This window comes from Hippocampus zosterae, chromosome 19 (assembly GCF_025434085.1).
Source record: "Hippocampus zosterae strain Florida chromosome 19, ASM2543408v3, whole genome shotgun sequence".
Taxonomy (NCBI): Eukaryota; Metazoa; Chordata; class Actinopteri; order Syngnathiformes; family Syngnathidae; genus Hippocampus; species Hippocampus zosterae.
In genome coordinates, this window is record NC_067469.1 from 11079144 (window position 1) to 11092180 (window position 13037).

Genomic DNA, 13037 nt, shown 5'->3' on the forward strand with positions numbered 1-13037 from the left:
CCGGCGGCGTTTCCATGCTCCGTACAGCGCAGCCGCTCCGCTCGCGATTAGCTCCGAAAAACCTTGTGGATTTTCGTGTGCTGGTGAAAAAAGACCGAGCGTAGACTCCCCAATGCGCAGCAACTTTTCCCTCGTGTAAGTAATCCGCTCAGGGTCGCCAAAAACAAACGAAAATGACAAAAACAGGGATAATACTAGGGAGCGTGTGACCGAGGCTGCCATAGCTGTCGGCGCCTGAGTCCGTCCCAAATTTCACAAACTATAGTCCATGTGCTTCCCCAAAAAAGTAACCTATGATATATTTTCAAAGTGTTCCAAATAAATTGAATTGTGGGGTTGAATTTAGTCACACCAATAAAATTCTGAACAGAATTTTACTTGCTTGCATGCATTGTGTTAACACTAGAAATGATGAATAATAATAATTTAAGATTATCGCTGATGGCATTGTGGTACACTCGCCTGACTTGTGTGCGGGCAGCATGTGATCGGTTCCCACTCACTGACGGTGTAAACGTGGGTGTGTACGGTTGTGTCCTATGTGCCCTGCGACTGAATGGTGACCAGTTCAGGGGTTATTCCGCCTTTCGCCCAAAGTCAGCTGGCATAGGCTCCAGAAATACCCGCGACCCTCTTCAAGACAAGCAGTGTTGAAAATGGGTGGATTGGTGGATTATTTTCAAGTCACTGACGGTGTAGTGGTACACTCGCCGGACTTGTGTGCGGGAAGAATGGGATTGGTTCCCACTCAGTGATGGTGTGATTGAGGGTGTGTAAGGTTGTCTGTCTTTGTATGTGCCCTGCGACTGACTGGCGACCAGTTCAGGGGGTAGCGCACCTTTTGCCCGAGATTTGCTGGGATAGACTCCACCACCCTCCCGCGATCCTCCACAGGATAAGTGGTGTTGAAAATGGATGGCGGAACGGTGGTCGACTGGTTAGTACGTCGGTCTCACAGTGCCGAGATGCAGGGTTCGATTTCTGGCTCCGGCCTTCTTGGGTGGAGTTTGCATGTTCTTGGTTGGTTGGTTTTATCCGGGTACAGCGGTTTCCTCCCACAGTCCAAAAACATGCATGTCAGGTTAATGCAACACTCTAGATGAGGGGTCACCAATCTTTTTGAGAGTGAGAGCTACTTCATGTGTCATGATTGTGTGAAGGGTACCAAATTGATACACGTCTGAAATAACATTTGTACAAATAATAGATAGATAGATAGATAGATAGATAGATAGCTATTGAATCTATAATACTCCCCGTGTTAGCATTTTAAAATCATAATTCCTTTTATTGCTAGTATAATTTTTAAATCATACTAGCAAATTACAGTCCCAGCACTGGCGGGCTACTGGTGTGGTCCTCACGGACTACCTGGTGCCTGCGGGCACCACGTTGGAGACCCCTGCTCTAGATTGTCTCTCGGTGAGAATGTGAGCGCGGATGGTTGTTAGTCTCTGTGTGCCCTGCGATTGGCTGGCAACCGGTTCAGGGTGTATCTTGCCTACTGTCCGGAGACAGCCTGAGATAGGCTCCAGCAGGCCCACGACCCTTGTGAGGACAAGTGGATTAGAAAATGGATGGATGGATGGCTTCAAATTCTAAAAGACTACATGAATGTATAAGTATGCCGATTTAGTTGATTTTGGAACTTACACAGTATATTCTACATTTCTACAAAAGTTAATCAATTTCCCCCAAATTACCTTAATGCAAAACAGCATTAACGAGGCACTCTTAAACAGAATGTTTGCAATGAAATATTTTCCGCTCTAGGTTCAAGTGTCCATGAAGTTCAATGGTCAGTCTTCAGTGGAGATTCATGCTGATACCAACATGGAAGATCTGAAGGCAGTGACGTCCATCAGCTTATTTATGAGAGTTGACCCAGATCAGGACCCAATAGAGGACCGTTTCATTTTCTATCTGGGTGACAAAAATGTAAGTACTGTACTATTGTGATTTGATGATAGTGGATACACAAAGGAAAGAGCTTCAAGAAAAGATAGTTACGAAAATTATGTTATGGTGTCTGAGATTGTGTTGTATTGTCATTTGCAGCATGTACAGCAGGTGTCACCAACATTTTTGAGGGTGAGAGCAACTTCATGTGTACCGATTGTGTGAAGGGCTACCAAATTGATACACGTCTGAAATAACATATTTGTCCAAAATACCTTCAATAATATGAGGATGGGTTATTTTTAATACTTGATGATTTAAATTGTCAGACTTTGATCGTGTTTCGAAATGTCTCACAGTACTGCCAATGTTTGCATTTTTAAATCATAATTTCTACTAGCAAATCACAATGTCCAGGCACTGGCGGGCTACTCAAGTGGTCTTCACGGGCTACCTGGTGCCCGCGGGCACCATGTTGGTGACCACTGATGTACAGTATGCGTGTAATACCTACAAAAGTTTGGAAACACCTTCCAATTTAATAGCATGATATCGTGTTATGGTAAGGACCACAGTTTCGGTCAGCCACCTCAACAGTGAAGACACAGAACGTGGCCTATTTGCTTTCATTGTCCCTCACCTCTTCAGTTTTTCTGTAAAGATGAAGACTAGAGGGCGGCCCGGTAGTCCGGTGGTTAGCATGTCGGCTTCACAGTGCAGAGGTACCGGGTTCAATTCCAGCTCCGGCCTCCCTGTGTGGAGTTTGCAAATTCTCCCCGGGCCTGTGTGGGTTTTCTCCGGGTGCTCCGGTTTCCTCCCACATTCCAAAGACATTCGTGGCAGGCTGATTGAACACTCTAAATCAGGGGTGCCCATTAGGCAGATCCTGATCTACCGGTAGATCTAAGACAGGTCCCAAGTAGATCCGAGGAGTGTCGAGAAGAAAAATAAACAAACAACCATTTGTGTGTCTTTGTAAATGTTAGTAATACTCTAATATATTTTTGTGTTAATATACACTGCACACTAATCATCTTATCAGTCTCAATTTCACAAAAAAAAAATTAAAAAATAAAATAAAGCAGGTAAATCTTAAATTTGTGTGTGTGTGTGTGTGTGTGTGTGTGTGTGTGCGCGCCGGTAAGGGTAGATCCCGTGAGGTTAGTTGATCGAAAAGTAGATCTTCGATCCAAAAAGTTTGGGCACCCCTGCTCTAAATTGTCCCTATTGTGAGTGTGAGCGTGCATGGTTGTTTGTCTCTGTGTGTCCTGCGATTGGCTGCCAACCAATTCTAGGTGTCCCCCGCCTACTGCCCAGAGACAGCTGGGATAGGCTCCAGCACACCCGCGACCCTAGTGAGGATCAAGCGGTTCGGAAGATGAATGAATGAATGAATGAAGACTAGATACGTTGTAGCTACCTGGCTAACTGTTATGCCTATGCGGTGGCCATGGTGGTAGGGGCAACAAAGACAATGTATGGAATTTGAAATTAAGTCATACTCACTCATTTCCCGACTCCTTACTTTTTTCCACTGCCAAAGCCTTTGCTATCAGTACAGAACATTGGGGGTAAAAAAAAACACTCGTAAGAGGTTTATCTTCGTTCACTTTTTTGTAAATGTATGGTGTGATGCATAACTGTATACAGCACAATGTGCCGACATCCTTCTTATTTCAATTTTCCTGCTGTCCACAAACAGAATGCACTAATGCCTTTACCCGTACTATCTTAGCAATGCCATGAGCACACACCTCAAGAAGGGTGTGTCATACCAACCTATGTTCATTTGTTCATATCTGTGGTTGAAGTGTGCCAGCGGAACAAGGGTCCCCAGTATTCAGGAATGCTCTCCTGCACCCCCTCCATGGACTGCAAAAAGGGTGGATACTCTGAGCTGCTGTTTGGTGCTGAGGCATAAACAACAGTCAGAACCCATCGCACACTATACAGGCACCGAGCTGTGAGAAATACTATGCCCATACCTGCTTGGCGCCTCTAATCGAGGGCAACTCCAGAGTGGCAGATGTTCCGGTCCCTCTTAAAAAGACGGGTACTGGAGCCCGAGCCGTTTATGAGGCGAGCCTGACGATATCTCATCCGAATATCTTGACTTTGTGCACCAAGTCAGGGTCTTTCCCAGTTAAAGAATCAACATTCCACATACCTAAAACTACCATCGTCCACAGCCCAACTCACACTGCACCCGACACCCACCCTCTAGCAGGGAGAGAAAGGTCCACATCGTCTCTTTGGGCTGGGCTACCTGGGGGTGGATCCTACTCAATGAGATACAGCTATTTCTTTCATCGACTACAACATCAATAATTTTTCGTAATAATCTAAAACATTTTTCTTGCCCTCTATTGTGCTGTTAGGGTAGGAAAGACTACATGGGACTTGCCATCAAGAATGACAACCTCGTGTACATGTATAATCTTGGTGATGAATACGTGGAAATCCCACTGAGTTCAAAACCTGTGAGCCAATGGCCTGCTGTCTTCAACTACATCAAAGTCGAGAGGTACCACCATGAGGGGTTTACGACTGCCAAGCAAATTAAATTTCAAAGAACTCAGTCATAAAATAATCATGTTTCCTTTTCTTTCTTGGCAGGTTGGGTAGACATGGGAAGATCTACTTAGTCATCCCCAGCCAGAGATTCACAGATGAACAAAAGTTCATTCAGAAAGGCGAAGCCCCAGGAACTGACTCACTTTTTGACATTGACCCGAAAGACATGGTGTTCTTTGTTGGGGGTGTCCCACCAGATGCAAAGGTACCGGTATTTTATTTGCAACGACAAAGAAGGCAACATCGATTGAATATTTTCCATATTTATCTGACTATGACTATATTTAATTGTTTCACTTCAGGTCCCACCACCTCTGACTCTTGCTCCCTTTGTGGGCTGCATCGAGTTGGCCTCGCTGAACAATGATGTGATCAGTCTATATAATTTCAAAAACACTCACAAAATGGATGTGGCTAAATCAACACCATGTTCCAGGTATTTTTCAATGATGTATACCTGTATATATTCTTCGTGATTGTCCCTCTTATTGTGAAAACAGCAACGCGTGCTTTTTGAAGAGTTAATCTAGTATTTAGTAAATCAGTCAATCAACCTTTATGACACTCTGCTTGTGATGGTCAGAATACAAGACAATACATCGTTATTTATTTCGCGCTTCCACAACAGCTGCAGTTGTAACAGTGCTTTACAGGACAGTTAACATAAAATACACAAAATAATATGACACAACACATATGACATGGACAGCCGTGCAGTCGTTAACCTCCATTCCTGCGTACGCCTTGTTGTTTGAAGCAGTTATAGATGAAAGAGGAGAGAGTCAAAGTGTCCTCGCACTAGTGTGTCAGAGACGTCATGTTCAGTTTGCATGAAGTCTCACACGTCTGCTCCAAGCTTAGTTTGAAAGTAAACATGAAGCTGTAGCTTCCATTGACCAAATGTACTATTTTTCATCGTCAATACTGACGTAAGATCTGCCAAACCATCACTGACAATGTCCATTTTGCTTGCTCTGTGTCAGACGAGGCCTGTGCTGAAGCGCAAACCGTAATTTACGCACTAAAGAGCACACCTGATTATAAGTCGCATCCACTACATTTTTAAAGGAAAACCATTTTGTACACACATAAGCCGCACCTGTCTACAAGCTGCAGGTCCCCACATTGTAACATGAGATATTTACTAAGAAAGACGGTGGTACACAGGAAGAGTTTTCAAAGTTTTAATAACGTACCTTAACTTTTCTTTCAAAATTGTGCCTGTTACGGCATTAAAACAGCACTAGCAGGGCTGGTAAAAAAATAAAATATACAGTATATATACCATAAAAGTAACTGTTCGCCGTCGAGTAACGCTTTTTTTTTCTCTGAAAAAATCCTCCCTTGCCATAAAACTCGGTGAAACATTCCTTCATTAGGCTTTCTACCATCCACGATTTCGTGTCAACTTTCACGATAATTTCTTTTGGGAGGTATTTATTTATTAATTTTTTTGCAATAGTAATCCTTGGTGGATGCAGTGCGGTCCAAAAACACCGGTGAAAACAAGTGAAATGTGCCCTCTCATGACATTGCTTACAATGTGACAGATGATCGTGTCTTCCTCGACACATATATATTAATGTCTCACTCTTACCTTTTATGCTCGAAGGCTCCCTGGCGGGTCTTAGAAAAATCTTTATATAGGCCGCTTCATTAAATAAGCTGCAGAGTTGAAAGTGTATGACAAAAACTCATTGTCCGGAAATTACGGTAATAAATAATTAACTACCGCATGCGAAGGCAGGAGCTTGTCGGTGATGTGGGTTAGATTATATCCTTTCCATTGAAATAAATAAATAAATAAATAAATAAATAAATAAATAAATAAATAAATAGATAAATAAATAAATAAGGGCTGAAATTAGTCTTTGAGTAATTTGGATACCTTGATTAAAAAAAACAACAAGAACAAAAAACAAAGGTGAAGTCATTATTTTCCTTCCTTGAGCTTTTTGATGTGGACACTGCCAAAAAGGGGTCATGCTAACACAGAACAATTGACAGTCACATGCCGCAGTGCAGTAAGAAGGCCATCTTCAACATAAAACCTATCGTACCAAATCATATTGGGAAATTAAGGCCTAGGCACGCTTTTATTTTGGAGTTGTTCCCAGCAGGGTGTCGTGGCATAATGACTAACTTGACTCTGTTTGGGGCTGTTTAATGCCACAAGCTCTAGCTGTTACCAAGCGAGTTATTTTAGCTGGCAAAATTAGTTCTGCACGTCTGATGTTCAAATGTTGGCTCTGTCTCATAGACCAAAATTTATAACCGTGGGGAGAAATTTGTCGGAAAAAAATCACAAATGTTTTTAGGAAGGAAGATAGAGTGCTGCTATGCAGTTTAAATTTATGGAAATCTTGAATATCTAAAATAAAAACCAGGTGATCATTTATTATTAGGTGGAAGTGTATTTTTTTTTTGTCTGCAGTACTTTCTACCACTCCGAATACCCGATTATAGGATAGAATTTCCAGTAGGACAACCGTACACTAAAATATTCAATAGCTGCAACCCTAAGATGAATGAAAAAAAAAATCCTAGTCTGGATTCCATGTTCAAGGCCAACAAACCGGCCAGGACATCTTGCTATTGGATGAGGAAGAGGGCGGCACTGACCAGCTCATTTGTTATTGTTTTGTTTTTTATTTTTTCATACAACGGCTTATTAGTGTCACCTCGCGAGGAAAAAAAACAAACTGATTTACATCCATCCGATGTATCACTCAACAACAACTGGTAGGTGTAAGGGACGTCCCAGTCAACGAATTGACATCACACTTGTTCCTAAAATGGCACGGTGCATTAAAATTAACCAGGGCGATTATTTTGCTTCCCGGGTGCTGCGGTTTCCTCCCACATTCCAAAAATATGCATGGCAGGCTGATTGAACACTCTAAATTGTCCCTAGGAGTGAGTGTGAGCGTGGATGGTTGTTCGTCTATGTGTGCCCTGCGATTGGCTGGCAACCGATTCAGGGTGTCCCCCGCCTACTGCCCGGAGACGGCTGGGATGGGCTCCAGCAACCCCCCGCGACCCTAGTGAGGATCAAGCGGTACGGAAGATGAATGAATGAATGAATGAATGAAAAAAAATAGACATAAAATTAGTAACACCAGATATTTTTCACACTTTTCACACTTCAGTAACAATACTGAACAATTTGATGAAACTATCTAATGTGGATGTACATTATTGACAATAATTGACAATTAAAAATGGGTTCAGGAGCGGGTGGCCTGCCAATATTAAATGTTCTAAAAAATTGGGGGTCAACCTTCGGGTTTTTGAGTTGATGATTACTCAGTTTTATGTCAGTTCTGTACATTGCGAAATTTGAACGCACGTGACACTTAACTAATGCAGTCTCTCCTTATAATTACAGGTACAAACTGGCTTTTTCACAGAGTCGCATTGCAAGCTATTTATTTGATGGAAAAGGCTACGCACTGATCAATAACATCGAGCGGAGGGGGAAATTTGGTTATGTCACAAGATTTGATGTTTCAGTGCGAACGGTGGCAAACAATGGAGGGCTTTTCATCATGGTCAATGCTGTAAGTTCAAAGTAACTAATACTCTGGAGCCATTCTTCCGCTGATGTCAAAGAGTTAAAAGTGGGGAAAGATACGGTAGTTTACTGTATTATGTTGATTTTTGCTATTATTTAAGTTCTAGAATGTATGTCTGTCTTAGCCTTTGACTCTTTGTGCATGCATTCAATAACTGTACGAGAAGAAGTAAACTCAGACAAACAGAAATGTTTTTTTACAGTGGGGGTTTTTTGTCCATGTTCTCATTTCCCCAGGATAAATTCTTTCTTTTAGAAATCAAAAATGGATTTTTGCGCCTAATGTATGACTTTGGCTTCGATGATGGGCCAAAACATTTGGACGATCACATACCAAAGCTAAAAATAAACGATGCAAGATATCACGAGGTATGTTTTTCTTTTTCTTTTTTTTTATTGATCTAATAACATATAACCCACAGAAAATAGGCTACTTTTTATTTCAAATAATATGGTGCCTGTGTTTGACTCATGGAACAGATATCAGTGATCTATCATCAGTCAAAGAAGGTGATCCTTCTGGTGGACAAGAGCCACATTAAATCTATGGAGAATCCGAAAACCACTCTGCCATTCTCAGATATCTACATAGGTGGGGCACCCTCACACATTCTCCTATCGAGGTGAGTAAAAAAATCCTGCAGCCACAAACATGTTTGCTGCAGTTTGCAGTCTAATATTAGACTTTGAGAACTGTGAACTTCAGTGTTGTGAAAGTTCATTTTCTACACAGACGAGTTAGCCAGCTGCAGCTTGCAATGCTCCAGCCTCAAAAACATGAAAAATGTGATGCTTGAAGGGTGTTTTTTTTTTAATGAAAAGAGGACTGTAGTCCTGAATGTGCAAGCATGAACACAATCTAAACCATCCTCAGGTATAATTGGACGTTACTGCAGCTAACTATCAAATGCACTTGAACTACAAGATAAACTAGTCTTTAGGTGAGCACTCATGAGGGGTTAGTCTCCAGCCAACTGCTTCATCCGCTTTCTTCACCACAGTATCAACCCCACTCGCCTCCAGCGAAATTCAAAGGAAAAAAGTTTTTACTCCTACTTAGGACTAGCAAACAGAAACGTTCCCTTATTATTTTTGGCCAACCTATACAAATTTACCAAATAAGGTAGGATGTGGCTGTGAGACACTTGGTGGCTGGGGTTCCCAAATTAGGTGTGTATCCCCTTCATATGAAGGCTTGTTTCCAGTGACTATGTTGACATGCACTCAATAACCATTTCAAAACCCATCCATCCATCCATTTTCTACCGCTTATCCGGGGTCGGGTCGGGAGGGTAACGGCTTTAGCAGGAAAGCCCAAACTTCCTTCTCCCCAGCCACTTGTTCCAGCTCTTCCCAGGGATTCCAAAGCGTTCCCAGGCCAGCCAGGAGACATGGTTTATCCAGCATGTCCTGGGTTCCCTGAGGCCTCCTGCCGGTGGGATATGCCCGGTACACCTCACCAGGGAGATGTCCAGGAGGCATCCTAATCAGATGCCCGAGTCACCTCATCTGGCTCCTCTCGATGTGGAGCCCCTCCCGGATGACAGAGCTTTTCACCTTATTATAAGCGAGAGCCCAGACACCCTGCGGAGGAAACTAATTTCAGCCCCTTGAATCCGGGATCTCATTCTGATCCATAGCTCGTTGACCATAGGAGAGGGTAGAAACAGAGATCGACCTGAAAATGGAGAGCTTCGCCTTTTGGCTTTGCTCCTTCTTTATCATGACTGATTGATCCAAAGTCCGATTCACGGCAGATGCTGCATTGATCCGCCTGTCGATCTCCCGCTCCATCCTACCCTCTCTTGTGAGCAAGTCAGATACTTAAAATCCTCCACTTGGGGTAAGATCCCATCTGCGACCCGAAGAGGGCACTCCACCCTTTTCCGACTAAGGACCATTGTTTCAGATTTGGAGGTGCTGATCTTCATCCCAACCGCTTCACACTCGGCTGCGTAACACTCCAGTGAGAGTTGGAGAGCCCTGTTTGAAGGAGCCAACAGTACCACATCATCTGCAAAAAACAGAGATGCAATACTGAGCCCACCAAACTGTAAAGATTATGAACAGAACCGGTGACAAAGGGCAGCCTTGACGGAATCCAAACTTTATTGGAAATGACTTAGTGCAGGCAATGTGAGCAAAACTCTGACATCGGTGGTATAGGGACTGAACAGCCTGTATCAGGAGTTTCGAAAACCCATACTCTCAAAGCACACCCAACAGAACGTCCGGAGGGACACGGTCGAACACCTTCTCAAAGTCAAAAGCTTTGTCGGAGGTGGGAATTGAAACTTCTTCTGAGATCACTCCCAATCTCACCAATCGCAGGTTATTTTTGGAACACAACCTCTCGCAATAAACGAGGGGCCATTGTACTTCAAAAATTGACAAAGCAATTTCAATTTTGGCATGCTGAGAACCCCTCGTTTTGAAAAAAACTATTATTTAAAAAAACGTACACATGCTCGAGGTATGTTTGTTCAATTGTAGATTTGACAAAGACACTTGACAAGATTGAGTTTGATTGTCACAAAAATGCAGTGATATTGTGTCTTTCATGACAGGCCCGAGCTGTCCGCTGTGGTTGGCCTCAAAGGTTGTGTCAAAGGCTTCCTGTTCCAAAAAAAAGACTTCAACCTCTTAGAGGAGCCTGGCACCATTGGCATCAGTAGTGGGTGCCCTGAGGAGTCTTTTGTAAGTGCCACGTTTCATCTTTTTTGAGAGATACACTGTGTGGCATCTAACATTGTTAGAATTTGTTTTACAGGCATCACATAAAGCCTATTTCATGGGTGAGAGCTACTTGAAATCCTCAGCAAAGATTTCACCGTTTGACAATTTTGAAGGAGGCCTCAACTTCAGAACCGTTCAAGCCAGTGGAGTTCTGTTCTATCACAATGAAGGGGTATGAACACACTTATTATTAAATGTTATATATATATATATATATATATATATTTTTTTTGAATGCAATTTATCAGCATGTCTCTAGTTTTCGGTACTATTCAACATTAAACAGTAAATTGTTCATGTTTATGGGTCACCAATACGCGCTTGCATATTTGCTTCATTTTTACCGCTTTAGCCTGACGAATTCAGCATCTCCCTTGAGAACGGAGCAGTGGTGATGAACTCACATGGAACAAGAGTTAAAACTCATAAGAAACACTATAATGATGGAAGGGCACACTTCTTATTGGCTTCGGTGAATAATCAGAAGTAAGCATTTGATTTTACTTTGACGGAACCATTTGTTTTTGATGCTATTACGATGCTAGCACTATTTTGCTGTATTATTTATCTCGTTTCACACAACCTGTGTTTCTCTTTTCACCCAAGGTATTTATTATTGGTGGACGACAAAGACAAGCAGGAGAAGATACGCCCACAATCGGTCACAAGACCCTCTTCCGTTTTGACAGAAAAGGACTTCTACTTTGGGGGCTCACCAAAGAGCAGTTTAAAGAACTTTACAGGCTGCATTAGTTATGCCTACATAAACAGGCATGATAAACATAAGTATATGGTCCCTACAAAGTATTGTACATATAAACACATGACACATGTTATGTCAATGGTAAATAGTTTATGTTTTTTGTTACTAGCTAAAAAAGCTAAAAACATTTACGATCACTTTGGATGCTTGTTATCAGGGACACTGGTCGAAGGAATGCCCATCATGTGGCTTGCTCTTCTTCAGCCATTAGGCAGGAGTGTCCAGACTTCTTCATTTGAGGGCCGCATACAGAAAAATGGAAGGACGAAAGGGCAACTTTAAATTTCTTCAACTTTTTGAAACACGCTAAAGTCAGTCAAGAAAGCAGTTGTATATTGTTTGTATAGTCGAGTTAATTTCATCGGCCCTGGGCCGTAGTTTAGACACCACTGTTGTAAGGCCTATTTTATTCTGCAACTTAGAACATAGTTCATTATTGGCTGATCTGCCGGAAAACTGTCTCGCTTCTAAATGTCAGCAGTACAGTACTTAATAAGACAAAGGCATCCATGAATGCAAAGACGTCACTATAATACAGTTCTCGCACTCTCAGTGAGACTTAAACACTTGTCCAACAATTGACACCCAAATTTTCTGCACTATATCTCTAAGGCGCGTTGGAGTTTAAGGTGCACCTATTTTATAACTGTTTTCATGTATAGGGCGCGCCAAATAGTGGCTGCAGTTGCGTCATGCGTCCACTAGATGAAACTACTCTGAAGGGAATATATATATATATATATATATATATATATATATATATATATATATATATATATATATATATATATATATATATATATATTAAAAAAAAAAATCCTCATCTCACCCTTCGGGTGGTGTCCGTCCCTCATTCAGCTCGGGTCCTCGACCAGAGGCCAGGAAGCTTGAGGGTTCTGCGCAGTATCCTTGCTGTTCCCAGCACTGCACATTTCTGGACTGAGATGTCCGATGTTGTTCCCGGGATCTGTTGCAACCACTCATCTAGTTTGGGGGTCACTGCCCCGAGTGCTCCGACCACCACAGGCACGACTGTCACCTTTACCTTCCAGGCTCTCTCCAGCTCCTCTCTGAGCCCTTGGTATTTCTCGAGTTTCTCATGTTCCTTCTTCCTGATGTTTCCATCACTTGGGACCGCTACATCCACTACAACGGCTTTCCTCTGCCCTTTATCTATGATCACGATATCTGGTTGGTTCGCCATTACCATCTTGTCAGTCTGGATCTGGAAGTCCCACAGGATCTTCGCTCTGTCATTCTCCACCACCTTCGGAGGTGTTTCCCATTTTGACCTTGGGGTTTCCAGTCCATACTCCGCACAGATGTTTCGGTAGACTATGCCAGCTACCTGGTTATGGCGTTCCATGTAGGCTTTCCCTGCCAGCATCTTACACCCTGCAGTTATGTGTTGGATCGTCTCAGGTGCCTCTTTGCACAACCTACACCTTGGGTCTTGTCTGGTGTGGTATATCTGGGCCTCGATGGCTCTGG

At 42.6% G+C, this 13037-nt stretch overlaps 1 protein-coding gene across 1 annotated transcript in view; it reads left to right on the plus strand.

The window, feature by feature from the left end:
• The window catches only part of lama4 (laminin, alpha 4), a 60764-nt gene that overhangs the window by 32120 nt on the left and 15607 nt on the right, over positions 1–13037 (plus strand). Inside the window, exons 21-31 of the mRNA XM_052052124.1 lie at positions 1774–1938; positions 4278–4423; positions 4516–4678; positions 4776–4909; positions 7862–8033; positions 8285–8416; positions 8528–8670; positions 10615–10744; positions 10818–10955; positions 11136–11269; positions 11390–11554. Of these exons, the coding sequence (XP_051908084.1) occupies positions 1774–1938; positions 4278–4423; positions 4516–4678; positions 4776–4909; positions 7862–8033; positions 8285–8416; positions 8528–8670; positions 10615–10744; positions 10818–10955; positions 11136–11269; positions 11390–11554 (1622 nt within the window). The remainder of the gene's footprint in view (positions 1–1773; positions 1939–4277; positions 4424–4515; positions 4679–4775; positions 4910–7861; positions 8034–8284; positions 8417–8527; positions 8671–10614; positions 10745–10817; positions 10956–11135; positions 11270–11389; positions 11555–13037) is intronic.